The following is a 25967-nucleotide window of genomic DNA, read 5'->3' on the forward strand; positions in this document are numbered from 1 at the left end:
GATGTATAAGCAGTATTGTCTAAGCCCTTCAGCTGCTTCCCATGCACACGTGTCTGACACTATATAATATATGAAGCCTGAAGTCCAAATATCAAAGAAACTTTTTCACAAGAGGTACAAATATAACAAAACAATTGCACTTTTATTCAAAAATATAACTGCAGAAAGAAAAAGCCGCCTTAACATGCGACATTGACAGCCGTTTATTGTAACTGCCTCCATGGTGCAATAGAATCAGCCACTGACTAGGAATCAAAAGGTCACGAGTTTGATCCTGCACCACTCCGTTTTGAGAAGTAAACTGCTCTTAGTCTTACTATTTTAGAATTAAAGCATACATTTGATTTCAGTCTGTGACAGCCGGTGCAATTTATGATCCTTGTAAAGGTTAGCTTTTTTTTTTTATTCACTTTTCATTCTCTCAGTCGCGTTCAGAATCAATCCATACAACCCCATCTGACACGGCTGTTTTCAGTAAAGACGCGCTATAGCTCTGCAGTGTACCACGATGCATACTAACGCCAACCAAAGGGTTCTGACACACAGACGCTGGCGAAGCTGCCTTCTTCGTATCTCACCATCACTTGCTTTTCTTTTTATTCAGTTTTATTGAGTGTTCCTGCCAGTCCCCGCATGTTTGCTGTATTCTGTCTCTTTTGTACTCCAGGACATGCAGAGGAGAGAATAGTAAAGAGCAGTAACTTCGGCGCTATATGCAATCATCAGACACTCCCCATCTGCCCGTGTCGTTCAAATACAGGAACATATATTGGTGTAAAAGTATAACAAAAGTGCACTTTTATTCAAGTGCACTTTTTCCATCGCCTTTTCCTGTAAGAAGCAGTGTACACACTTCTCTCTATGCTGTGGTTTCTATTACACACCTGAAAGAAAGAGACAATACATGTGAAAATATCATCGCACTAATGCAATATTATTTGAAAACGAACAGCGTCAGATCGGGTGTGAATTTATGCAGGAACTGGAAATTCTCTGATGTGGGACCTTCAGCCAGGGAAGAAAGTACAGTGTCAGGTGCTCATTCAGTGTAATAGAAACCATAGCACAGAGAGGTGTGTACACGGCAACAAGTACACGTGTCGTAAATGTAGGAAGGACGGTCCTTGGGTGTATGGAAACTGTTAATATTTGAATGTGATGATTTTATATAACACAGAATGAAAATCTGCAATTCTTAGCATTGCACCATGCAAGATGTCGTATCAATCACCTACTGTAACTTGCTGTCTTTTTTCTTCGGTTATACAGGTAGTCTTGAATAAAAGTGCACTTGTTTTGTTTGCGAAATGAAGTGTCTGCGTGCACTTTTCGTGGCATTACACGTGTATCTTTTGAGCATGCTCGTTTGAGCAGTATAAAAAGTATTGTAAAGTATAACAAAACAACGGGCAGATGGGGAGTGTCTGATGATTGCATATAGCGCCGAACGTACTGCTCTTTACTATTCTCTCCTCTGCATGCCCTGGAGTACAAAAGAAACAGAATACAGCAACATGCGGGGACTGGCAGGAACACTCAATAAAACTGAATAAAAAGAAAATCAAGTGACGATGAGATACGAAGAAGGCAGCTTCGCCAGCGTTTGTGTGTCAGAACCCTTTGGTTGGCGTTAGTATGCATCGTGGTACACTGCAGAGCTATAGCGCGTCTTTAGTGAAAACAGCCGTGTCAGATGGGGTTGTATGGATTGATTCTGAACGTGACTGAGAGAATGAAAAGTGAATAAAAAAAAAAAAAAACAAAGCTAACCTTTACAAGGATCATAAATTGCACCGGCTGTTACAGACTGAAATCAAATGTAGGCTTTTATTCTAAAACAGTAAGACTAAGAGCAGTTTACTTCTCAAAACGGAGGGGTGCAGGATCAAACTCACGACCTTTTGATTCCTAGTCAGTGGCTGATTCTATTGCACCACGGAGGCAGTCATAATAAACTGCTGTCAATGTCGCATGTTAAGGTGGATTTTTGTTTCTGCAGTTATATTTTTGAATAAAAGCGTAATTATTGTGTTATATTTGTACCTCTTGTGAAAAGGTTTCTTTGATATTTGGACTTTAGGCTTCATATATTATATAGTTTATGCCTACATTTTGTCATCTACTACTAGAATATAAAAAACGTTTCTGTTTTAACAATGTGTGTACACAGATTACTGTAGAAACGGAACAGACATGAAATGCGTGTGTTCCAAATAACGATCTATGATTTCCACTCTAAAACTCCACTTCACTCCCAGATACTCAATCAAGGCGTGAGCTGAGAGAAGTTCGTTCACGTTCTAAATTGGTGAGGGGATGGAATAGCCGGCTTCTCTTTATCAGCACATTTAGAGAACAAAGGGCGCTGGCGGAGAGGTGTGAAGGGATTTAAGAAGCAGTTTAAGGTGGGATGGAATTACGAGTTTTTTCGTAGGCTCTGGTAATTCTAGTGTTAATATCCCAACTAGGAGTGTGTTACTTTATTATATACAATTATTATTATTTAATATCAATAATAATAATAATAATCATTTACATACAGTGGTGTGAAAAACTATTTGCCCCCTTCCTGATTTCTTATTCTTTTGCATGTTTGTCACACAAAATGTTTCTGATCATCAAACACATTTAACCATTAGTCAAATATAACACAAGTAAACACAAAATGCAGTTTTTAAATGATGGTTTTTATTATTTAGGGAGAAAAAAAAATCCAAACCTACATGGCCCTGTGTGAAAAAGTAATTGCCCCCGAACCTAATAACTGGTTGGGCCACCCTTAGCAGCAATAACTGCCATCAAGCGTTTGCGATAACTTGCAATGAGTCTTTTACAGCGCTCTGGAGGAATTTTGGCCCACTCATCTTTGCAGAATTGTTGTAATTCAGCTTTATTTGAGGGTTTTCTAGCATGACCGCCTTTTTAAGGTCATGCCATAGCATCTCAATTGGATTCAGGTCAGGACTTTGACTAGGCCACTCCAAAGTCTTCATTTTGTTTTTCTTCAGCCATTCAGAGGTGGATTTGCTGGTGTGTTTTGGGTCATTGTCCTGTTGCAGCACCCAAGATCGCTTCAGCTTGAGTTTGCGAACAGATGGCCGGACATTCTCCTTCAGGATTTTTGGTAGACAGTAGAATTCATGGTTCCATCTATCACAGCAAGCCTTCCAGGTCCTGAAGCAGCAAAACAACCCCAGACCATCACACTACCACCACCATATTTTACTGTTGGTATGATGTTCTTTTTCTGAAATGCTGTGTTCCTTTTACGCAGATGTAACGGGACATTTGCCTTCCAAAAAGTTCAACTTTTGTCTCATCAGTCCACAAGGTATTTTCCCAAAAGTCTTGGCAATCATTGAGATGTTTCTTAGCAAAATTGAGACGAACCCTAATGTTCTTTTTGTTTAACAGTGGTTTGCGTCTTGGAAATCTGCCATGCAGGCCGTTTTTGCCAGTCTCTTTCTTATCGTGGAGTCGTGAACACTGACCTTAATTGAGGCAAGTGAGGCCTGCAGTTCTTTAGACGTTGTCCTGGGGTCTTTTGTGACCTCTCGGATGAGTCGTCTCTGCGCTCTTGGGGTAATTTTGGTCGGCCGGCCACTCCTGGGAAGGTTCACCACTGTTCCATGTTTTTGCCATTTGTGGATAATGGCTCTCACTGTGGTTCGCTGGAGTCCCAAAGCTTTAGAAATGGCTTTATAACCTTTACCAGACTGATAGATCTCAATGACTTCTGTTCTCATTTGTTCCTGAATTTCTTTGGATCTTGGCATGATGTCTAGCTTTTGAGGTGCTTTTGGTCTACTTCTCTGTGTCAGGCAGCTCCTATTGAAGTGATTTCTTGATTGAAACAGGTGTGGCAGTAATCAGGCCTGGGGGTGGCTACGGAAATTGAACTCAGGTGTGATACACCACAGGTAGGTGATTTTTGAACAAGGGGCAATTACTTTTTCACACAGGGCCATGTAGGTTTGGATTTTTTTTCTCCCTAAATAATAAAAACCATCATTTAAAAACTGCATTTTGTGTTTACTTGTGTTGTATTTGACTAATGGTTAAATGTGTTTGATGATCAGAAACATTTTGTGTGACAAACATGCAAAAGAATACGAAATCAGGAAGGGGGCAAATAGTTTTTCACACCACTGTAGGTGGCGCAGTGGGTAGCGCTGCTGCCTCACAGTTAGGAGACCTGGGTCCTCGTTTGCATGTTCTCCACGTGGGTTTCCTCCCACAGTCCAAAGACATGCAGGTTAGGTGCACTGGCGATTCTAAATTGTGCCTGGTGTGTGGGCACGCACCCTGCCCGGGTTTGTTCCCTGCCTTGCGCCCTGTGTTGGCTGGGATTGGCTCCAGCAGACCCCTGTGATCCTGTACTTAGGATATAGTGGGTTGGATAATGGATGGATGGATTATTTTATATATCACCTTTCCTGTGCTCAATAGGAGAACCATTTTTGGTTCCATAAAGACCCATCCACATGAAGGTTCTGGAAGGAACTTTTTTATGTATTTAGATCTGTTAATTATCCTCTTCCTACAATAGATGTTGACAGATCTGTGAAATACCAATGGCTCGTGATTGTTAAAGGTCTCTCGCTTCATGTAATAACACAAAGATAAGTTTGGAATTTCTTAATCTGTCAGTGTCCTGTTAGGTAGCCTACCATACATTAAAAATTTCAGCTTTTTTTTCTTACGCATTAGGACGGTTTTTCAAAGCACAAAGAACCAACTTCATGTTTACAAAGAGCTCCTCTCACAATGAAATTTTCTTTGGACAAGCAGTTGGTCTACGAGGAAAGGCACAAGAACCATAATGTGTTATTAAAGAGCCAGCATGCCGTTAGAAGAGTGTACAACTACACACACTACAATTCCCATAAGCCCCTGCGCATCTGTGCTGACCTGCTTAAAGCAATAGTGCAGGAGCTGGAGGGCTGCTGTGGCTGCAGGTTTTCATTCTAACCATCTCCTTAATTAGTGAGCAGTTTTTGCTACTAATTAACTTATTTTGCCTTAGATTCAATTAACTTGACTCAGAACCCTTAGTTGTTTCTTTTTCCTTAATCAGCCGCCAAACAATAATGAGGCATAAAACAAGCCACCACATGACCAGCTTGCCTGTGGCCATCACACAATATCTGAAAATAAAGGAAGGTGAAGGACTCATTGAGGTTGATCTCTCAGGTCACCAAAACGTGACGATGTTCTAAAAAAAAACCAGAAAATCAACAGTTTTGGAAATGTCTGCTGTGGCAGAATGAGAGCAGCAACGAGCCATGGAATTGAATAACGGGTTTAATTAACAGCAAGAATCGGTTTCTCGTTAAGAAACTGGATGGAGAGAAATTGGTGTTTAAAACCCCAATTTAGCTGGTCATCTGCCAGCTTGTTTCACGTCTCATTTGTGTTTGGGTGCCATTTAATGAAGAAAAGGATCAGTTCAGAGGACTGAATCTTTAAAAACATGAAGGGAAAAGAATTTAGTTAGCAGTGAATACTGGTCACAAATTAGGAAAAGGGTTAGAATGGAAACCTGCAACCCTCCAGGCTTGGAGTTCGACACCCGTGCAGTAGAGTGTAATTGCAGACCGCAGGAACCTATGAGATCCATCCATCCATTTTCCAACCCACTGAATCCAAACACAGGGTCACGGGGGGCCTGCTGGAACCAATCCCAGCCAACACAGGGCACAAGGCAGGAACCAATCCTGGGCAGGGTGCCAACCCACCGCAGGACACACACAAACACCAAGCACACACTTGGAGTTGATGTGACATGATTTGGAAAGGCACACACCTGTCTATAGAAGGTCCCACAGTTGACAGTTCATGTCAGAGCACAAACCAAGCATGAAGTCAAAGGAATTGTCTGTAGACCTCCGAGACAGGATTGTCTCGAGGCACAAATCTGGGGAAGGTTACAGAAAAATGTCTGCTGCTTTGAAGGTCCCAATGAGCACAGTGGCCTCCATCATCCATAAGTGGAAGAAGTTTGAAACCACCAGGACTCTTCCTAGAGCTGGCCGGCCATCTAAACTGAGCGATCGGGGGAGAAGGGCCTTAGTCAGGGAGGTGACCAAGAACCCGATGGTCACTGTGTCAGAGCTCCAGAGGTCCTCTGTGGAGAGAGGAGAACCTTACAGAAGGACAACCATCTCTGCAGCAATCCACCAATCAGGCCTGTATGGTAGAGTGGCCAGGCGGAAGCCACTCCTTAGTAAAAGGCACATGGCAGCCCACCTGAAGTTTGTCAAAAGGCACCTGAAGGACTCTCCGACCATGAGAAACAAAATTCTCTGGTCTGATGAGACAAAGAGTGAACTCTTTGATGCGAATGGCAGGCGTCACGTTTGGAGGAAACCAGGCACCGCTCATCACCAGGCCAATACCATCCCTACAGTGAAGCGTGGTGGTGGCAGCATCATACTGTGGGGATGGAACTGGGAGACTAGTCAGGATAAAGGGAAAGATGACTGGAGCAACGTACAGAGACATCCTGGATGAAAACCTGCTCCAGAGCGCTCTTGACCTCAGACTGGGGCGAGGGTTCATCTTTCAGCAGGACAACGACCCTAAGCACACAGCCAAGATATCAAAGGAGTGGCTTCAGGACAACTCTGTGAATGTCCTTGAGTGGCCCAGACTTGAATCTGATTGAACATCTCTGGAGAGATCTTAAAATGGCTGTGCACCAACGCTTCCCATCCAACCTGATGGAGCTTGATAGGTGCTGCAAAGAGGAATGGGCCAAACTGGCCAAGGATAGGTGTGCCAAGCTTGTGGCATCACATTCAAAAAGACTTGAGGCTGGAATTGGTGCTAAAGGGGCACCGACAAAGTATTGAGCAAAGGCTGTGAATACTTATGGACATGGGATTTCTCAGTTTTTTTTATTTTTAATAAATTTGCAAAAACCGCAAGTAAACTTTTTTTCATGTTGTCATTATTGGGTGTTGTGTGTAGAATTCTGAGGAAAAAAATGAATTGAATCCATTTTGGAATAAGGCTGTAACATAACAAAATGTGGAGAAAGTGATGTGCTGTGAATACTTTCCAGATGCTCTGTATGTCTATGGTAACAACAAACGGAGAGCACAGGTTTGTCTCACTTCCTTATGCTTTGAATGTTCAGTTTGGCGGCGTAGTGGTATCGCTGCTGCCTCACAGTAAGGAGACCAGTGGTTCGCTTCCCAGGTCCTCACTGGTGGAGTTTGCATGTTCTCCCCGTGTCTGTGTGGGTTTCCTGCCACAGTCTAAAGACATGCAGGCCAGGTGTGCCCTGCGGTGGGCTGGCACCCGGGGTTTGGTTCCTGCCTTGTGCCCTGTATTGGCTCCAGCAGACCCCCGTGACCCTGTGTTAGGATGTAGCGGGTTGGACAATGACTGACTGACTGAAGGTTCAGATTGGTGTTATCCATACGTAGAAATGTTTATTTTTCCGTATTGATGCATGTTTGTGAGTCTGTTAATTAGTTAAAGTTATTTAATGAAGTGTTTTGAAGGTATAAAGTTTTTGAAACTTACCGTTGTTATCAGAGTTTTCACTGCATTGTGAGCGTACCTTTGTCAGAGTGTACACAGATAATGTTAGCCATTCAAGTGAATGTTATTTCCTTTAATTTTTTTTATATATATTTCTAATAAATAAATAATTATGCCATTAATCTTATTGTGTGAGTTTGTACGTAAGAATTTCTCACATTATTGTATTTACAATTTCCTTATTGTTTTCCCCTATTCCCACTGGCTCCAGTAAAGAAAGCAAACTGGAAACTCTTGTCGGTGTGGTCATTGGAAGGGAGTTCATCTGACTGTCGACTCAGGCTGGGCAGGACAGGCATTAATGTCACAAATAAAAGTCAGTCATCATCTGCAGGGCACACACACACCAAGCACAATTTAGAATCACCAATCCCCCTAACCTACATGTCTTTGGACTGTGGGAGGAAAACCTCGCCGACACGGGGAGAATATGCAGATTCCACGCATGGTGAACCCGGAAAGCGTGATTCCCTAAAACGGCCACAAGGAGAAAGATAAGCGTTTAGCTTTATTCTAAGAACAGCCAAGGATGCCATTGATGCGGATGCCCACACAGATTGTGTCGGATTTTACCACAGCCCACGACCAGCAGAACACCCATTGTGAGCAGCGTCAGAGTGTCGGTCGGACAGGAGAATAGCGGCTCTCTGACTTCAAATGTTTGGAGAGACAACACGTGTGCTCGAAAGCAGATCTCATGTCAGGAGAGAGGGCTGAAGTCCTGCGGGTGTTAATCCGGGCGCTGACATTGACAAAGGATATGTCTCTTATATTCACAGTTTATTTATCAGCTGGTTACAAACAGGCAGGTAATGTTATCCATCCATCCATTTTCCAACCCGCTGAATCCAAACACAAGGTCACGGGGGTCTGCTGGAGCCAATCCCAGCCAACACAGGGCGCAAGACAGGAACCAACCCCCAACCCACCACAGGGCACACACACACACACACCAAGCACACATTAGGGACAATGAAGAATCGCCAATCCACCTAATCTGTATGTCGTTGGAAGGAAACCCACGCAGACACGGGGAGAACATGTAAACTCCACGCAGGGAGGACCCGGGAAGCGAACCACTGGTCTCCTTACTGGGCGGCAGCAGCGATTCCACTGCGCCCCCAAACTGAACATTCAAAGCAAAACGAAGTGAGACAAACCTGTGCTCTCCGTTTGGTTTTACTCTCTGGGGCGCAGCTTTATGACATTATTGCCCAGAGACAGGCTGTTCAAGTGATGCAATGTTGAAATTTCACCACTAGATGGTGCTAATCTGAAGACTTTCCTATTTCAATCCTCAACTCACGGGTGTCGAACTCCGGTCCTGGAAGGCCTCAGTGGCTGCAGGTTTTCATTCTAACCATCCTCTTAATTTGTGACCAGTTTTTTGCTGCCAATTACCTTCTTTTGCCTTAATTTTAATGACCTTCACTCAGGCCTCTTATATGTTGTTTCCTTTCTCTCAATTAGCAGCCGAACGATAACGGGACACAAAACAAGAGTCCCTATGACCAGCTCACCTGTGCCCACCACAAAATATGTGAAAATAAAGAAAGGTGGAGGTCTCAGTATGGCTGATCTCTCAGGTCACCAAAACCTTTTGATGGGGAAAAAAAACAGAAAATCAACAGTTCTGGAAACGTCTGCTGTGGCAGAATGAGAGCAGCAACAGGCCATGGAATGAAATAACGGGTTTAATTAACAGCGAGAATCGGCTCCTCATTGTGAAACTGGTTGGAGTCTGAAGCCCCGATTTAGCTGGTCATCTGTTGGCTCGTTTCATGCCTCATTTCTGTTTGGCTGCCATTTAATGAAGAAAGGAATGAATCCTTAAGAACAGGGCTATTGAAATGAAGGGAACAGGAGTTAATTAGCAGCTAAAACTGGTCACTGAATAGGAAAAGGGTGAGGATGAAAACCAGCAGCCACTGCGGCCCTCCAGGACCGGAGTTCGACACCCGTGCCTTAACTAGTACAGCACAATGCCGTAGGTATGTTTCAAATAGCCTTGCTGCAATCTTTTTGTGATTTTCTTTTTTACTTACATGGAGAGTGACACAACCACCCATAAAAATGAAGGAACCCGAGTGGTTTTTCAGTGTGTTGCCACAGGAGAACCAGTTTTGGTTTCCAAAACACCCATCCACGTGAAGGCTATATAGAAATAGCCGTTCATTTATGTAGTGTCACAAAAGCCACGATGAGACAAAGCAAGGTTTGGGGCAGCCACCCGTATAATTTGTTTTCCTGGCTGCAAAAGCGTTCTTTTCAAATGATAGCACTGCTGTGCACAAAACCGAGTCCGATACAGCACGGAGGGCATAGGGAAAAGGAGGAGGTTTTGAGATCATAGGGGTCGGGCTCATTGAGGTCTTCAGCCATTGGTTCGAGCCCGGATGTGACATCACAGGGGCCGGAGCCGGCAAGGTCTCCTTCGATAGGCTCAGTCCTGGAAGTGACGTCAGAAGAGCCAGGCGGAATCTCCCGGGAATGGCCTGCAGGCAAGGATTAAAAAGAGTCAGTGCACTCTGCCACGTGCTGGTATGTCTCAGAACTGTCCTTACCCGAGCCCTTTAGCTGCCTCCCATGCGCACGTGTGTGACAGTAGATCCATGGCGGGCTCCATGCAGTAAATAAACAGGAACAGATGGTAAGAGATTTGTGAAATGACAATGGGTTGTGGATGTCAAAGGACTCTTGCTGCGTACGGTAACACAAGCTAAGTGCGGGGTCTCTGAATCCAGTGGTCTCAAACTGCAGTCCTAGAGGGCTGCAGGATTTCATTCTAACTCTTTTCCTTTTATTTTTTTGACTAATTTTTAAAAATTTGTACCCCAGAACTTCTTTTTTCTTCCTGTGAATTGCTTTGTTTCTTTCCTGAAATGGCACCCAAACAGAAATTAAATGTGAGGTGAGTGAGCCAACTAAGCCAGGGCCTCAAGCTCTAAACCAGTTGCTTCATTTAGGCGTTGAATCTTCTTGTTAATTAAACTCGTTCTTTAATTCCATGGCTTGTTGCTGCTCTCATTGTGTAATAGCAGACATTTCTGTCTCTGTACTGCGAGGCAGCAGCGCTACCACTGCGCCACCGTGCCGCCCCAGGTAATGTTATACTTCCTAAATATATCCATCCATAGATAGATAGATACTTTATTAATCCCAAGGGGAAATTCACATAATCCAGCAGCAGTATACTGATAAAAAGGTAAAGTCATCCCATATATCCTAACTACACGGTCACAGGGGTCTGCTGGAGCCAATCCCAGCCAACACAGGGCGCAAGGCAGGAAACAAACACCGGGCAGGGCGCCAGCCCACCGCAGGACACACACACACACCAAGCACATAGTAGGGACAATTTAGGATCACCAATGCACCTAACCTGCATGTCTTTGGACTGTGGGAGGAAACCCACGCAGATACGGGGAGAACATGCAAACTCCATGCAGGGAGGACTCGGGAAGCGACGGCAGCAGTGCTACCCACTGCGCCACCTTGCCGCCCTTCCTAAATATTATACATCGACATAGTCAACATATAGCAAGAGCCAGCTCTGACAAAAATATTGTTAAAAAGAAGAAGAAAAGCATCATTCCCATATAACTGCTTAGTACATTTTTTTTTTTTTTTATCAAACTTATTTTTCTAATTACTATATTGTTCCCAAAAATAGAAACTGGGAAATAACAGTTCAGCTAATTAGTCCATGAGTCAAATTAAAAACAGAAGGCGGGATGGAAAAGAAACCCCCGGTTTAGAAAATGACTGACTACTTGAATCGAAACGTAAATCAATAATTATCCCTCCGTCCAGTAGATGGCAGTGTTTACCCAATCAGTGCCATTTTTCTAATCGCTTTCCTTTAAGTCGCGGTTTGATGACTCGTTTTGTTTCTCTTCTTTGCTTAATTCCGCCGGCAAGCGTCAAGGACTTCCCTATGAGACACGCGTGTGCACTTTCAGAGACAAACGCGAAGAACGAAAAGAGAGAAAGAGCGGTGAAGAGGAGGAGTGTCGGTAAGAACGAGAGCATCGAGCGGGTTGGACAGAATACTGGCTAGAGTTAGAGGAGAGGAGAGGAAAGAGGATCGAGAATGTCGAGGAGACAGGAAAATGAGTTCCACGTTTTAGGCGGTGAATGCCAAGAGAGAGGAGATGAAAAAGGAGAAAGAGAGCAGGGCAGGGAGGGAGTGAGTCGTGGTAGTCCGCACAAGGCAGCTTTGATGCACGCTGGCCGAGTCTGCAGTCTTGCCGTGTAAGCCGCTCGCTCGTCCCGTCCCGGCTCGTTATTCAGGTCGAGTTCGGTGTGCGGGGGAATCAACAAAAATCAGAGAATTTCACATTTTTTTAAATGAAATAACGTTTACAATACGAATAGAGTGCGGGAGGAAATGAAATGTGGACATACGGACAGGACCGGATTAATACAATGGGGCTTAAACTGGGGTCTCGGTGTTAGCTAAGAGAGTGGAGGGGCGCGTGGCTGTCACATTAAAATAAAAAAATAATAATAAAATAGCACAAATTATTTAAATAGCGGCCCTGTAATGCTGGATCTCAAAACGGGGGCGCCTAAAGCAGCTCGACTTGTCTGTTAAAGCGGATCGCCCATGACTGCAGAAAGGACTTCAGTACTTGAACAGCTTTATTCTGATATATTTTTTTTTTTTTTATAGTCCGGTTGTGTTAAGTACCACTCCAATACACACAGCAGTAACGGTGCCAGCTCAGTGGCCGGCTTAGAACGTTTCCCCCCATTAATCAGCGGCCGACCGGCGCGTTACGCAGGGAGGCTGCGAACCTGCGGTTGCCTTGGCGACGGACTTGCAATCCCTGCCTGCGTTGATAGTGTCGGCGCTCCGCGCAGCTGGGGGTGTTCGGGGGGTCTCAGAAACCTCACAACACACGCGCAGACCTCCTAACAATCCTTTTAAATGCTCCGCAATGAAGATGGAAATGTGTCTCATGTTCATTTTTTTTTTTTTTTAAGCGACAAATTTTGACAGGTCGGTTACATTGGTTTGCAGAAGATAACAGACGTAAGGCAGAGAGGCAAAGGTCAAGCACTTAGCTGAACGTCACGTGAAACCCACAAGGTGATTTGGACGTTATGCTCGCGTATTAAAGGTGCGGCTCCTACCCACGGCCTTTTTTTTTTGTCAACATTCCTTACCCGTGGCAGCTTAAAATGTGTGCAACTTAAGGGACGTTTAGAAACGGAGCACACGCACGCATGCGCTAAAAAAATCGACGGGATTTGAATATAATTCTGATATCGTATGAATGGTGAGTTACACGGTCAGTGTGAAAACGGAGCAAAAAAAAAAAAGGAGAATTTCTAGTAAAGCACAAATCAGGTCAGGTTAGGGAGCCTGCACTGGTGCAGCACTTCGCCGCACCCACCACACGACGAAACGGCTTGGGATGCCAGGTGGCAACCCCCAGGCAGACACGCGCTCCAGTCCCATTCTCTAGAAATGACCCTCTATCTGCCTGGTCCAGCCACTTGGGTTCCCTGATCCGGATCGTCCTCGGGTAATCGCGCCACATGGCTGTATTGCCGTAACTGACGCACCCTCACGATGCAGGTCATGTGCCTCATTGGCAACACAAAGTCAAACCAGCGGGACCCAAGGACTCTCTGAAGAGACACAGGGGTCCGGTCTTCATCTCAGGTCACCGGATAGCATCCACGTCTCACAAACAGGGGGTACCAGGACGCTAAAGGCTTGGGCCTTCTTCCTTTTGCTGAGATATCGGGAGCGCCACACACCCCTTTCCAGCGACCTCATGAACTCTCCAAATCCATCTACGGAATTCATAGGAAGAGTCCCCAGACACCTGAATGGTAAGCAAACCTCTCGACGAGGTCGACACTCTCTCCGCAGACAGACACCCTGCTGATGGCCGTGCCCAAGAGGTCATTAAAGACTTGGCTCTTTGGTTTTTATCAGGACCCTCACAAGCCCAGACGATCAGACCCTCCATTGTATGCATGAACTGTTTTTATCCTCCAGTATCCACAATTTATTTCAACTTTAGAAAGAGTCCCAAAACCACTCAAACATCCAAAGGACAGGAAGTAGAAAGGTGTATTGGAAGAGAAGAAGCACGAGGAGTTCATCTTAAACAAGTTAGAGATGACACTGAGGTGATCCAGTAACATGGTGGGTATTCATACAGCACGGCCATTGCTTTATGGACTGCTAGCCATCCCTCCATTATGAGATCCGGCAGACACAGGCCTCATGGGGCACAAGGTGGAAAGCAGTCCTGGAGGGGGGGCGCCAATCTGTCACAGAAACCCACTCGGCCATCACCAACCAGTTTAGAGCTTCCAGGGAGGTAAGGGGGGAAAAAAATAGAAAAACCTCAGAATGGTGATGAAAAACACAGAATTGGAAATGGACCTTCTGAAGATGCGGAGAAAGCAAAGTTTATCTTGACACAATGCTTACCTTGTCTAGGCAATGTGCGGAAACAGTTCAAAAAGGCTAATAAAATGTTAGGTTCGCTCGTAAAGAACTGTCGAATATAAATCAAGTGACGTTATGCTTGGACTATATAGTGAGAACATATCTGGAATGTTTAAGTCTGGTCACCGCACTGTAAGAAAGACATAGCAGCACTTGAAGACGTTTGTGTTAAACGCTTCCTCTTCAGCGTCTCTGTTAGTCTTACTGCCGATTAAGTTGTCATATCTACCCATCACAATGCAGACTACATCTTTGTTAAGATCAAGTCCAGAATTTCTAATAAAGCAAGGTTGGGGAGCCTGCACTGGTACAGCACTTCGCTGCACCCACCACACAACGAAACGGCTCAGGATGCCAGTTGGCAACCCCCAGGCAGACATGCGGTCCAGACGCATTCTCTAGAAATGACCCTCTATCTGCCTGGTCCAGCCACTCGGGTCTGCTGATCCGGATCATCCTCGGGTAATTGCGCCACATGGCCGTAGTGCCGTAACTGACGCTCCCTCACACTGCAGGTCATGTGCCTCATTGGGGACTCCGTGAGCAACACAAAGTCAAACCAGCGGGACCCAAGGACTCTCTGAAGAGACACAGGGGTCCGGTCTTCATCTCAGGTCACTGGATAGCGTCCATGTCTCACAAACGGGGTGCCAGGACTCTATACAGACTGTCCTTTTTGCTGAGATATCAGGAGCAACTCACCCCCCTTCCCAGTGACCTCATGACCCCCCCCATGCTTTCCCAATCCGTCTACCGACTTCATAGGAAGAGTCACGTGAATGGTAAGTAAACCTTTCGATGAGGTCGACACTCTCTGCGCAGACAGACACGCTGCTGATGGCCGTGCCCAAGAGGTCATTAACGCTAGAATTACCAGAGCCTACGAAAAAACTTGGAATTTTGAGTAGATCTGAGGAGACTTGTGCTGCCTGTATGAAGTGATTCAAGAGTTTACTCGTCTCTCGCACACATGCAGTTAAATAGGAACAATGTGCACAAAAATGGAAAGCCTGACGTTTTACAACTTTCTTCCCTTTCATTGTTCTTTGCTTTGTATTGTTCAGCTGGACTTTGTCTTCCTGTCAAGTCGACTCACACTCCACATTTGCAGAGAGCATCTTAGGTTCATCCTGCGGTGGGTTGGCACCCTGCCCAGGATTGGTTCCTGCCTTGTGCCCTGTGTTGACTGGGATTGGCTCCAGCAGACCCCCGTGACCCTGTGTTCAGATTCAGCAGGTTGGAAAATGGATGGATGGATGGATCTTAGGTTCACATGGAGCATTTCAGGTATCTCACGTAAACCTTGGCCTGGTAGCTTTTGCTGTTTGTAAGTTAACCCTGAAATGTGCTGAAATTATTTTTTGGTCAGCCAGTCATTTTCTAACCTTTTATACCCTAACACAGGGTCACAGGGGTCTGCTGGCGCCAATCCTAGCCAACACAGGGAGCAAGGCAGGAACAAATCCCACAGCAGGGCTTATTTTTTGGTGACATCATGAAATAATATCCATTTTTATTTTTACAGACTAAAAAAAGGGAGACCCCTTCCCAGTTTTTCATGGTCATGCAGTGGAGGTGTCCAATGTGATTCCTGGACGAGAAGAGGAGACACTCGATGGGAAGAGAAGAGTTTGACACAGAACATGGCTTCAGCCAAAGAGGATGGTGCGGATGAAAAACTGCCACGTGTTAAGCAAGAGGACTGTGAGTGGGGTGCACCAGAGGAACTGTGGGTGAAGTCAGAGGATTGCGAAGGAAGAATTTCAGTTTTCAAAGAGGAGGAGTGCAAAGGGGGGCACGCTGAAGTTAAAGTGGAGGATCTGGAAGATTTCCCAGTGAGTGCTGAACCTCAAAACCTTGAAACCGGGAATGTTTTCAAACCAGAGATCTTTGAAGAATCTCAACCCAGCTTACAGTATTGGGTCACCGATACGGGGCAACTGGAAGTGAAATCCGAGTTATCGGAGTTTGAGGAGAAAATCAATGAAGGACACAGGAGAGAAGCAGAAGAGCAGCAGTCGTGTAAGAGTAAGTAATGTGATTAAATGTGAAAGAAAGTGATACATTTTACAAATTCAAGGTGCTTCCCTTGATGTTTTTTTAGAATTTGGAAAGGAGGGTGAGGTTTATAAATAAAGAGCAAGTTCTCAAGTACGTGGTGACTAACAACAGCAGGCCATCAAATTTAGTAAACTGGAAACGTTTGTGTAAACACAATAAAAAACTGACAGTGTCCGGTACGTGACTTTCCCACGTAAAGGTGTCCTCCTAGCAGCAAGAAATCACCAATGCTATGTGAAATGAAATGAACAGGCGTGTCATATTAGACATTTATATTCTATCAATTGTGCTCCAATTACGGGTCATATTCACACAAAAACAAATCCCAAGATCTTTCTGTCTGTGAAGCTTAATGTACTGAAATTATTTTTGTCAGAACGCTTCATTTCTTCATGCTGTTGACCAGCATCCTTCAGGTCTAGTGACTTGTCTGTGGCGCGAGGGTCCACGGAATCGAATCCGCACACAGACAGACATTGGCTCTGCAAGTGTATTTGTAAAACACGGCCCTGGCCTTATGCTGAGTATTCTAGAAAGTTGAAGTCGGACATCTGCATATACTTCAGGTGAATTCTTTCAAACTCGCTTTCTTAGCCCTCCACAGATTTTAGACTAACAAACAATCCTGCTCAAAGAAACGAAACGCAAGGATAGCATCAAGTGAGTGACACCAGTGGGCTAATGATCTGGTCAGTTAAGTAGCAGAGGGGCTTGTTCATCAGTTTCAGCTGCTTTGGTGCACTAGAGGGGCAACAATGAGACGACCCCCTAAACAGGAATGAATGGGTTAACAGGTGGAGGGAGGCCACGGACATTTGTCCCTCCTTGTCTGTTTTGTCACTCATTTTGCATTTGGCTATGGTCCGTGTCACTACTGGTAGCATGAGGCCATACCTGGATCCTACAGAGTTTGGTGGCACAGGTAGTCCAACTTCTCCAGGATGGCGGGCACATCAATACATGGCATTGCCAGAAGGTCTGCTGGGTCAGCACAGTCTCAAGGGTATGGAGGAGATTCCAGGAGACAGACAGGCAGTTAGTCCGGGAGAGCTGGACAGGGCCCCTCATAGAAGGTCCTTAACCCACCACCACTATCTGCTCCTTTGGGTGAGGAGGAACAGGATGAGCACTGGCAGAGCCTACAAAATGACCTCCAGCTCGCAGGCAGGCAGGCAGGCCACTGGTGTGAATGTCTCTGACCAAACAATCAGAAACGGACTTCATGAGGGTGGCCTGAGGGCCCGACGTCCTCTAGTGGGCACCGTGGAGGTCGATTGGCATTTGTCAGAGAATACCAGAATTGTCAGGTCCACCACTGGCGGGCGCCCTGTGCTTTTCACAGATAAGAGCAGGTTCACCCTGAGCGCATGTGACAGACGTGAAAGGGTCTGGAGGAGCCGTGGAGAACGTTATGCTGCCTGTGACATCCATCTTGCTCTGTCACACCCATCACCTGCATGTCCTTTCTCACCACACCCATAAACCTTCTCTTAGGCCTTCCTCTTCTCCTCTTACCTGTCAGCTCTATCCTTGGCATCCTTCTCCCAATATACCCATCATCTCTCCACTGCACATATCCAAACCAACGCAATCTTGCCTCTCTGACTTTGACCTGACCCTCTAATGTCCTCATTTCTAATTCTGTCCGTCCTCGTCACCCCCAATGTAACATCTTTATCTCCACCACCTCCAGCTCTGTCTCCTGTGCCACCGTCTCCAGCCCATATAACGCAGCTGGTCTCACTACCGTCCTGTAGACCTTCCCTTTGACTCTTGCTGATACCCGTCTGTCACAAGTCACTCCTGACACTCTTCTCCACCATCTCCACCCTGCCTGCACTCTCTGAAAAAGTCACTCGGTGCAAATGCACGGCATTGAAATGGCAATTCAAAACTACCAGTACAGTGGCATGCAAAAGTTTAGGCCCCCTTGCCTTAAGTGAATAGTGAAGTGAGCAGCAGGTGATCATCAAGGTGGACACGTTTGTTGAATATTTGAACCAAGAGGACATTTTTATTTCCACCATTCACAAGTACAAAATACCAAAAAAACTGAAAGTTTAGGCCCCCAACATGGTCAGTCCTTTTAAGACCCCCTTTGGCGAGAATCACAGCTTCTAAATGCTTTTTGTGGTCTTTGAGTTCTTACTTGGGGGTCTTGCCACCCACCCAGGCTTCTAATTCTGTGAGACCCTTGGGCCGTCTTGCCCGCCCTGCTCTTCTGAAATCTCCACAGATTGTCAATGATGTGTACAGGGTGGTCCAGATCCAATTATGCAGATCCAGATCGTCTGGATGACTTTGATTTATGCGGGGACGATTCCAGTTCGGCACGAAGATGATTCTTCATGTCGTCAGTTCGCACTTCTCGATGGTCCGGGATTGTTCGGGTGATTTTCTGTGTAATAAATGTAATAAGTTATAGCGTAATGAAAATTGCATTATTAGATCTTGACCCCCCCTATAATGCGGGCGGTTGTGAGGGTCAGCTTGCGCCTCTTGAGGTTTTCCATTGTTGATTGTGAGGTGGGTTTCACATCATTTTCTTGTAACTTTCTAATACAGTCGGTTCCCAGACTCGTTCTTGGGGGACCCCCTCGTGGTTGCAGGTTTTTGTTCCCATCAGGTTCACAATCGGTTGGTAATGATCGATAACAACTGATCTCATTTCATCAGCTGCTCTCTTTTACTCTTCTCTTATTCTGCATTCGGTAAAACAACACAGTATGGTTTTTACATTTAGAAGACATTTAGAAATATATATATATATATATATATATATATATATATATATATATATATATATATATATATATATATATATATATAATTTTTTTTGTTTTTTTTTCTTTCTAAAGCTATGAATGCTTACCTCTCTTTTGTCATTTTCCTATTGTTTTCCTGTGTTGTTTGCTCCCTTCATTTAACCCTAAGAGTGACCAGCACAGCAGACACCCGGGGTGATGAAGGCAGCGATGAGTTCAGTGTCAGCCTCGCTAGTTAGTAAATCATCAATTAAATAACCAGGACAACTGGAAAAGAAGAATCAAAATGGGGTTGAATATACTGGTAATGACTTAAAGAAAAAGAAAAAAAAAACATTCCCATATACAGTGGGTATAAAAGAAACCCCCCCCTTTGAAATATTCCCATTTTGTTTTGCTTTACAGCCTTAAATGTAAACACACAAACTAATATTTCTTCCCAGCTTTACTTACTCAATGCACCCTCTAACATCCAAGTGAAAGAAATCACAACTCCAGTTCAGAAGAATGATAACAAATCAAACACAAGACCTACTGAGATGAATAAAGGACCCCCCTCACGTCATTTTGTTGACCCCCCTTTTGCTTTAATGCCAGCCTTGAGTCTGTTGATTCTTCTTTATCAGCTTTGCACTCCTAGATTGAGCCCCCTCAATATTTGCCCCCCACTCTTCTTTACAGTTGAACTGTTCAAGTTCACTCACATTGGTTGGTGAGCGTTGGTGGTCTGCTATCTTCAGATCTCTCCACAGATTTTCAGTGTGATTTAGGTCTGGGCTCTGAATGCCAACACCAGGACATTCACTTTTGTGTCCGTCAGCCACTGTGTGGTCCATTTTGCTGTGTGCTTCGTGTCGTCGTCGTGTTGAAAGGTGAACATTCTGCACATCTTCAACTTTCTTCCAGAGGGTAGCAGGTTTTCCTCTAGACTTTAATGGTACTTTGCCCCCTCCATTTCTCCTTCTACCCTAACGAGAGCCCACAACAGGATGCTGCCCCCTCCATGCTTTACTGTAGGTATGGTGTGTTGTGGATGGTGAGCTGCATTGGTGGACCGTTTGGTGTTGAGGCCAAATAGTTTGATTTTGGTCTCCTCTGACCAGAAGATCTTTTTTACACTTGGCATCAGAATCTTCAAGGTGCATCCTGTCAAAGCTCAAACGAGCCTTTCTTGAGAAGTGCGACCCTCCTGAACAAGCCACCATGGTGGAGCACTTGTGAAGTTGTTGTCACAGGCACACCATTAATGACCATCAAATCATGTCACTCCTTTACAGTGGCCTCTCCGTAGCCTCTCTTACCAGTGTCCTCCTTGCTCTTCCATCCAGTTGGGAGGGTCCTAGTAGTACCAAACACTTCTTTACGATGGACTTTACTAGGCTAATTGGGATTGATGAAGCCTTTGAGATGTTTTGGTCTCCATCTCCTGCCTGCCTTATGTCTGTCCACCACTCTGTCCCTGAGATCTTTTGAAAGTCGCTTGCCACTCATAGTCAGGTGTTTGCTGTCAGTTGCTCTACCAAGCAAGGGAATGAATGGACCAGGAACATCTTCATTAATCACACTCATTACTATCGAGCACAGTCAGTGACCAGGGTCTGCAATGGGAATGGTGGGCACTGACACCTGATTGAGTTTAGCGGGTGGTCCTTTTTTCATCTCAGTAGGTCTTGTGTTTTGATTTGTTATAATTCTTCTGAATTGGAGCTGTGATTTCTTTCACTTGGATGTTAGAGGGTGCATTGAGTAAGTAAACCTGGGAAGAAATATTAGTTTGTGTGTCTTCATTTAAGGCTGTAAAACTAAAAAATGGGAATATTTCAAAGGGGGGGGGGATTCTTTTCTATACCCACTGTAACTGCTTAGTACATTTTAATAATAAAACTTACCTTGTGATTTCTACATTGATGCCAAAACACAGAAACTGGCAAACAATCACTCACTTAATTAGGCAAAGAGTCCAATAAAAAAAATGAAAGTTGGTTGGAACAAAAACCTGCAGCCACAAGAGGGGTCCCCAGCCAAGACCGAGTTTGGGAACCGCTGCACTAACTGATGGCGCAATGTTTCCTTGCAGAATTTGCTGCTATTTATTTGACTCCATTCTTCCCAATCCCGATGACGTGTCCCCTCCAGTGCCACTGACTGGCACACAAGCCCACAGCCGGATTGATCCACCGCCATGCTTCATAGCTGCAGACGTGTTCTTTTTCTGGAATTCGGCCCCCCTTTTGTCTCCAAAACCTACCTTTTGCACATCAGAACATTAGAACAATCTAGACGAGAACAGGCCATTCAGCCCAACAAAGCTCCCCAGTCCTATCCACTTATTTCCTCCAAGAAAACATCAAGTCCAGTTTTGAAAGTCCCTAACGTCTTACTGTCTACCACACTATTTGGTCTCTTATTCCAAGTGTCTATCGTTCTTTGTGTAAAGAAAAACCTCCTAATATTTGTGCGAAATTTACCCTTCACAAGTTTCCAACTGTGTCCCCGTGTTCTTGATGAGCTCATTTTAAAATACAAGTCTCGATCCACTGTAATAATTCCCTTCATAATTTCAAACACTTCACTCATGTCACCTCTTAATCTTCTTACACTTAAACTGTAAAGGCTCGGCTCTTTTAATCTAGCCCCTGAATCAGCCTAGTCGCTCTTCTCTGGACCTTCTCTTGTGCTGCTATGTCCTTTTTGTAGTCTGGAGACCAAAACTGCACACAGGACTCCAGATGAGATCTCACCAGTGAGTTATAAAGGTTGAGCAGAACCTCCTGTGACTTGCACTCCACACATCAAGGCGCTATATAACCTGACATTCTGGTAGTCTTCTTAATGGCTTCTGAACACTGTCCGGAAGTCGATATCTCAGAGTCCACTACGACTCCTAAATCCTTCTCATAAGGTGGACTCTCGATTTTCCGACCGCCCATCATGTATTCAAACTTCACATTTTTACTTCCTATTTGTAATTCTTTACATTTACGGACAGTACATTTCATCTGCCCAAGCCTGTATGCTATCCAAGTCCTTCTGTGATGATATAACGGATTCCAAATTATCTGCTAATCCACCTATCTTGGCATCATCTGCAAACTCAACCAGCTTGTTACTTATATTCCTATCTAAATCATTCATAGATATTAAAAATAGCAGCGGTTCCACACTGCCCCCTGCTGGTCACCACTCTTAACATTGGCCAGTTCTGATGAGGTTCCTCACACCATCACCTTCTGCTTCCTGTGTCTGAGCCAATTCTGCACCCATCTAACAACATCTTCTTTTAACTTGATGCCCAACCTCTTATGTGGCACCTTATCAAATCCTTTCTGAAAGTCCAGATCAATAATCTCATCTGCTCCTCTCTGGTCGTATCCTTTTGTTGCCTCCTCATAAAATTCCAACATGTTAGTAAAACACGACCTCCCTCTTCTGACCCCATCCTGACTGTTCAGTAAACTCCTGTCCTTGCCATGTGTTGCTCAATCTTATCCTTAATAATTCCTTCCATTCATTTCCGATGCGTATTACGCTTACTGGCCTGTAGTTGCTCTGATCTGCCCTGTCACCCTTTTTATATAATGGGATGATATTTGTCATTTTCCAGTCCTTTGGAATCTCTCCACTGCTCAGTGACGTCCTAAAAATATGTGTCAAGGGTTTATATATTGTATGTATTGAGGCCATGAAGTTCCATTGTGACTTCATGAGTCCATATGTTCCCAAAATGCATCAGGCTTGTTTACTTCAGGTGCTGATGATGCGGCAAAGTTTTCCTCTGCTGACTCCACCATGAGGGTCCTCTTTGTGGAACAGTGGACCACCACTCCAAAGTTGGCCAGATCTTCCTGACGGGCTTCTGCCGTCAAACGGGGGTCTTGATCTGCCTTTCTAGCAATCCAACGAGCAGTTCCGTCAGACCTCCACCTTTCTTCAAACGCTTTCCCGTCTTCTTGTCACCTCCTCCTCCTGCTTTGTGAGCCTCCATTGTTTTATAATCTCAGGTTGCCGGGCAGTTGCTTAGAGGAGCCCACGGTTGCTGATTGTTGGCAGAAGGTGTGAGGGGGTCTGAGAATTTCTACAGCTTTGACATTTGCATCATTGGGGGTTTCCTAACGATAGTCCTGATGAGCTAATGAAGGTCTGAGACCACCTTGGGTAAAGTCATCTGAGACCTCCGATACCTTGGTGAGGGGGGCCCAAACTTGTGCACGGTACAAAACAAAAACAACAAATCTTGCCTAACGTGCTGAAAAGAAATGCGTCATCTTGAACTTGATGTCTTGTGGTGATCAGCTTATCTTCTGCTCACGTGTTAAGCAAGGGGGCCCAAGCGTTTGCATGCCCCCTGTACATCATATTCATCACTCTCGAAGGCTTGATACGTTTGTCACATCCAGCGCAATCTACTAATGGCTTAGTGATGTGATTTATTGTGCGTGCGAGTCTTCATTTTGCTCAAACTGGGGTCTGCGGTCCCCTAGGTTTCGGTGGGACCGTGAGAAATGATTGTATATTTATACTATTTATATTTTTATAACTATTAACCTTTACCATCCGAGGGGAAGTAAGTGACTGAGCTCCGTCGTTAACCTAGACCCGACCACTAATCCGCTGCTCCATTATTCGCTGCCACTGCATTGTTTTCCCACCGTTATCGCTCGGCACAAACCAGCCCTTATTATTTTTATCATAATCAAAAATTATCGATTCTTTCATAGAATCAAAACACTCGCGAACAGTTTTCGTATATTTTAGAAGCAAATAAGAGCGCAATGCATCCATCCCATTCAAATTTTAACTTGAATAACTGAGATGTACGTAATATTTTCTGAATAGATAGTTGTTTGTCAAAAAATGCTATGTGGCACCCTTGTGCAAAGTATTTGGTGCCCCTAATTTTCTTGAAATAATTTTTTAATAAAAGGGTCCGCAAGCCATCGAACAATGTTTTTAAAGGGTCCGCCACACAAGTAAGTTTGAGAACCGCTGATTTGGCTGCAATTCCACGCTTTATCAGGGGTGTCGCCATTTCCCAGGTTCTCGGTAACGCTCTGTCCGTTAGGGTCAGGGTTGATGGAAATATTTGCATGTTCTTCCATCAGATTTCTTTTCATAATTTGATGTGGCAAGCTTCATAGGAACATATTGAGCCTCTCTTTGTGTATTCACAAGTTTTATAAATTGCACCCCAGGAAATGGTACTGAGGGGTTGAGGCAACAACATCAAAACGTGAAACATCTTTTATAATAATTTATTTTAACAAAAAAGCAAAACACTAAACTGTTTGTATTATTGCAGATTGGCAGGATAACTTCAGCTTCTCCCCCCCATCCATTGCTCCGACCCCTCCTCAGTGCAGACTGCAGCAGAAGCAGGGCAGGCAGAAGATGGAGAAATCAACAAGAGGATCGGAGGATTTGACAGCAGCCTTTTTGCAGTGTAGTTCGCTTCCCGATGCCAAACCACAGCGTGTAGAAGCCATCAGCATTGATCCAAAACAAGAGAATAGCACAGACCAAGAGGCCTTGTATATCAGTGGGAAAAGTTTTAAAGATAAATCGATTCACACAAGACAGCAGCCAAATGCCTGTTCCGAACGTGACAATCTCGACGGCCTTTCCAAAATTCACACTGGAAACAAACCCTATTGCTGTTCTGAGTGTGGAAAAGAATTTTCATTTTTAACCAATTTTCAGAACCACTTGAGAACTCACACCGGAGAGAAGCCTCACTGTTGTTCAGAATGTGGCAAACGATTCTCACAAATCAGCAGCCTTCTGAACCACAAAAGAACACACACTGGAGAAAAGCCGTATGGCTGTTCTGAATGTGGCAAACGATTCGCCGCTAGTGGCAATCTCCAGCGGCACACGCGCATTCACACCGGAGAGAAGCGTTACTGCTGTTTTGAGTGTGGCACACAATTCTCTTACAGTTCCTCTCTTCAGAAACACAGACGAGTTCATGCAGGAGAGAAGCCGTGAGGAGGGAGTACAGTGGAGGTGAAATGTAATTCTCCAGACTTGTCACGTTTTGATGGGCACGCTTTACATGGTGGGCTTTGTTGTACAAGATATATACCAGATCCCATCGGGCAAAGCTACTCTTATTGTTACGGACCCAAAAAAGTTGTGTATTGGCCACATGTAACCCAGGATTAAAACTCGTCCAACCCTGGTGTCTGCACTAGGGTAAATAATGGTGGAAGATGAAGATGAAGAACAACCTCCATTGTGGTGTCACTCCAAATGGATAGTGTTGCTGGACACACTGTGATGGAAAAGCTCCACTTCAGCAAGAAATTTTGAGGACTGGACACAGATAAAGAGGAGGACAAGTACTGCTGCTTATATGCAACAATTGACTGGAAAGTGAAATCGACTCCCAAACAAGAGAAGGTGACTGATGCCAACCTAAGGTCTCTTAACCACACGTTTGTCCTCTTTTTGTCTTCACATACTGTATGTGACCAACCACCCCCCGTGGTCCTGTGGACTATTTAAGAGACTCGCTGGTTTCGGTGCCATAGGTTTGCTTCTCGTCTTCTCTTTGTGACTCCTAAGATGTCCTCCTTTGTTCAGATTTCACTCCTGTTAGTATTTCTTGTCAGGGCTGTTTGGTTATTGTGTTTATGTTTCTTGACAGCCTTGAGAATTTTATCATTGTCCGTCTCCCCTCATTGCTTTCGTAACTCTGGTCTTTATGTTTTAATTTTGTGACATTTGCACACCTTCATACCCCTTGTGATGGGTGGCCGGCTCCTCCTGATCTACTGCTACTGACCGCTCCACACTCTGCCTGTCTCCTTCTGTCAATCCCCTTTTTTTTTTTACTTTCTAGTGTATGAATACTAGGGAAAGTATTCTAATTGTCCAGAAATCAGATGTCGAGATTTTGATGAATCTCCATGTTTTAGACCTCCCTGACTTTCTTGTATGCATAGTATAGGGAAAGTATTGAAATCCTCCAAAATTCCATTTTAAGAGTTTGATGAATCTCGATGTTTTAGACCTCCCTGAGTCCGAAAATACCATTTTTGGAATTGTGTGTGTGTGTGTGTGTGTGTGTGTGTGTAGAAACACGGCGAACAATTATGCATGTGTGTGTGTAAACA

At 44.6% G+C, this 25967-nt stretch overlaps 1 protein-coding gene across 1 annotated transcript; it reads left to right on the forward strand.

Annotated features, from left to right (window-relative positions):
* The first annotated feature begins 11467 nt into the window (after nt 1-11467).
* LOC120528213 (zinc finger and SCAN domain-containing protein 31-like) lies at nt 11468-25495 on the forward strand. Its single transcript, XM_039752312.1, has 3 exons — nt 11468-11567; nt 15552-16054; nt 24152-25495. The coding sequence occupies exons 2-3, from the start codon at nt 15670-15672 to the stop codon at nt 24835-24837; spliced, it is 1071 nt and encodes a 356-aa protein (XP_039608246.1). The 5' UTR covers nt 11468-11567; nt 15552-15669; the 3' UTR covers nt 24838-25495.
* The last annotated feature ends 472 nt before the right edge of the window (nt 25496-25967 follow it).

Source organism: Polypterus senegalus, chromosome 4 (genome assembly GCF_016835505.1).
Source record: "Polypterus senegalus isolate Bchr_013 chromosome 4, ASM1683550v1, whole genome shotgun sequence".
Lineage (NCBI taxonomy): Eukaryota > Metazoa > Chordata > Cladistia > Polypteriformes > Polypteridae > Polypterus > Polypterus senegalus.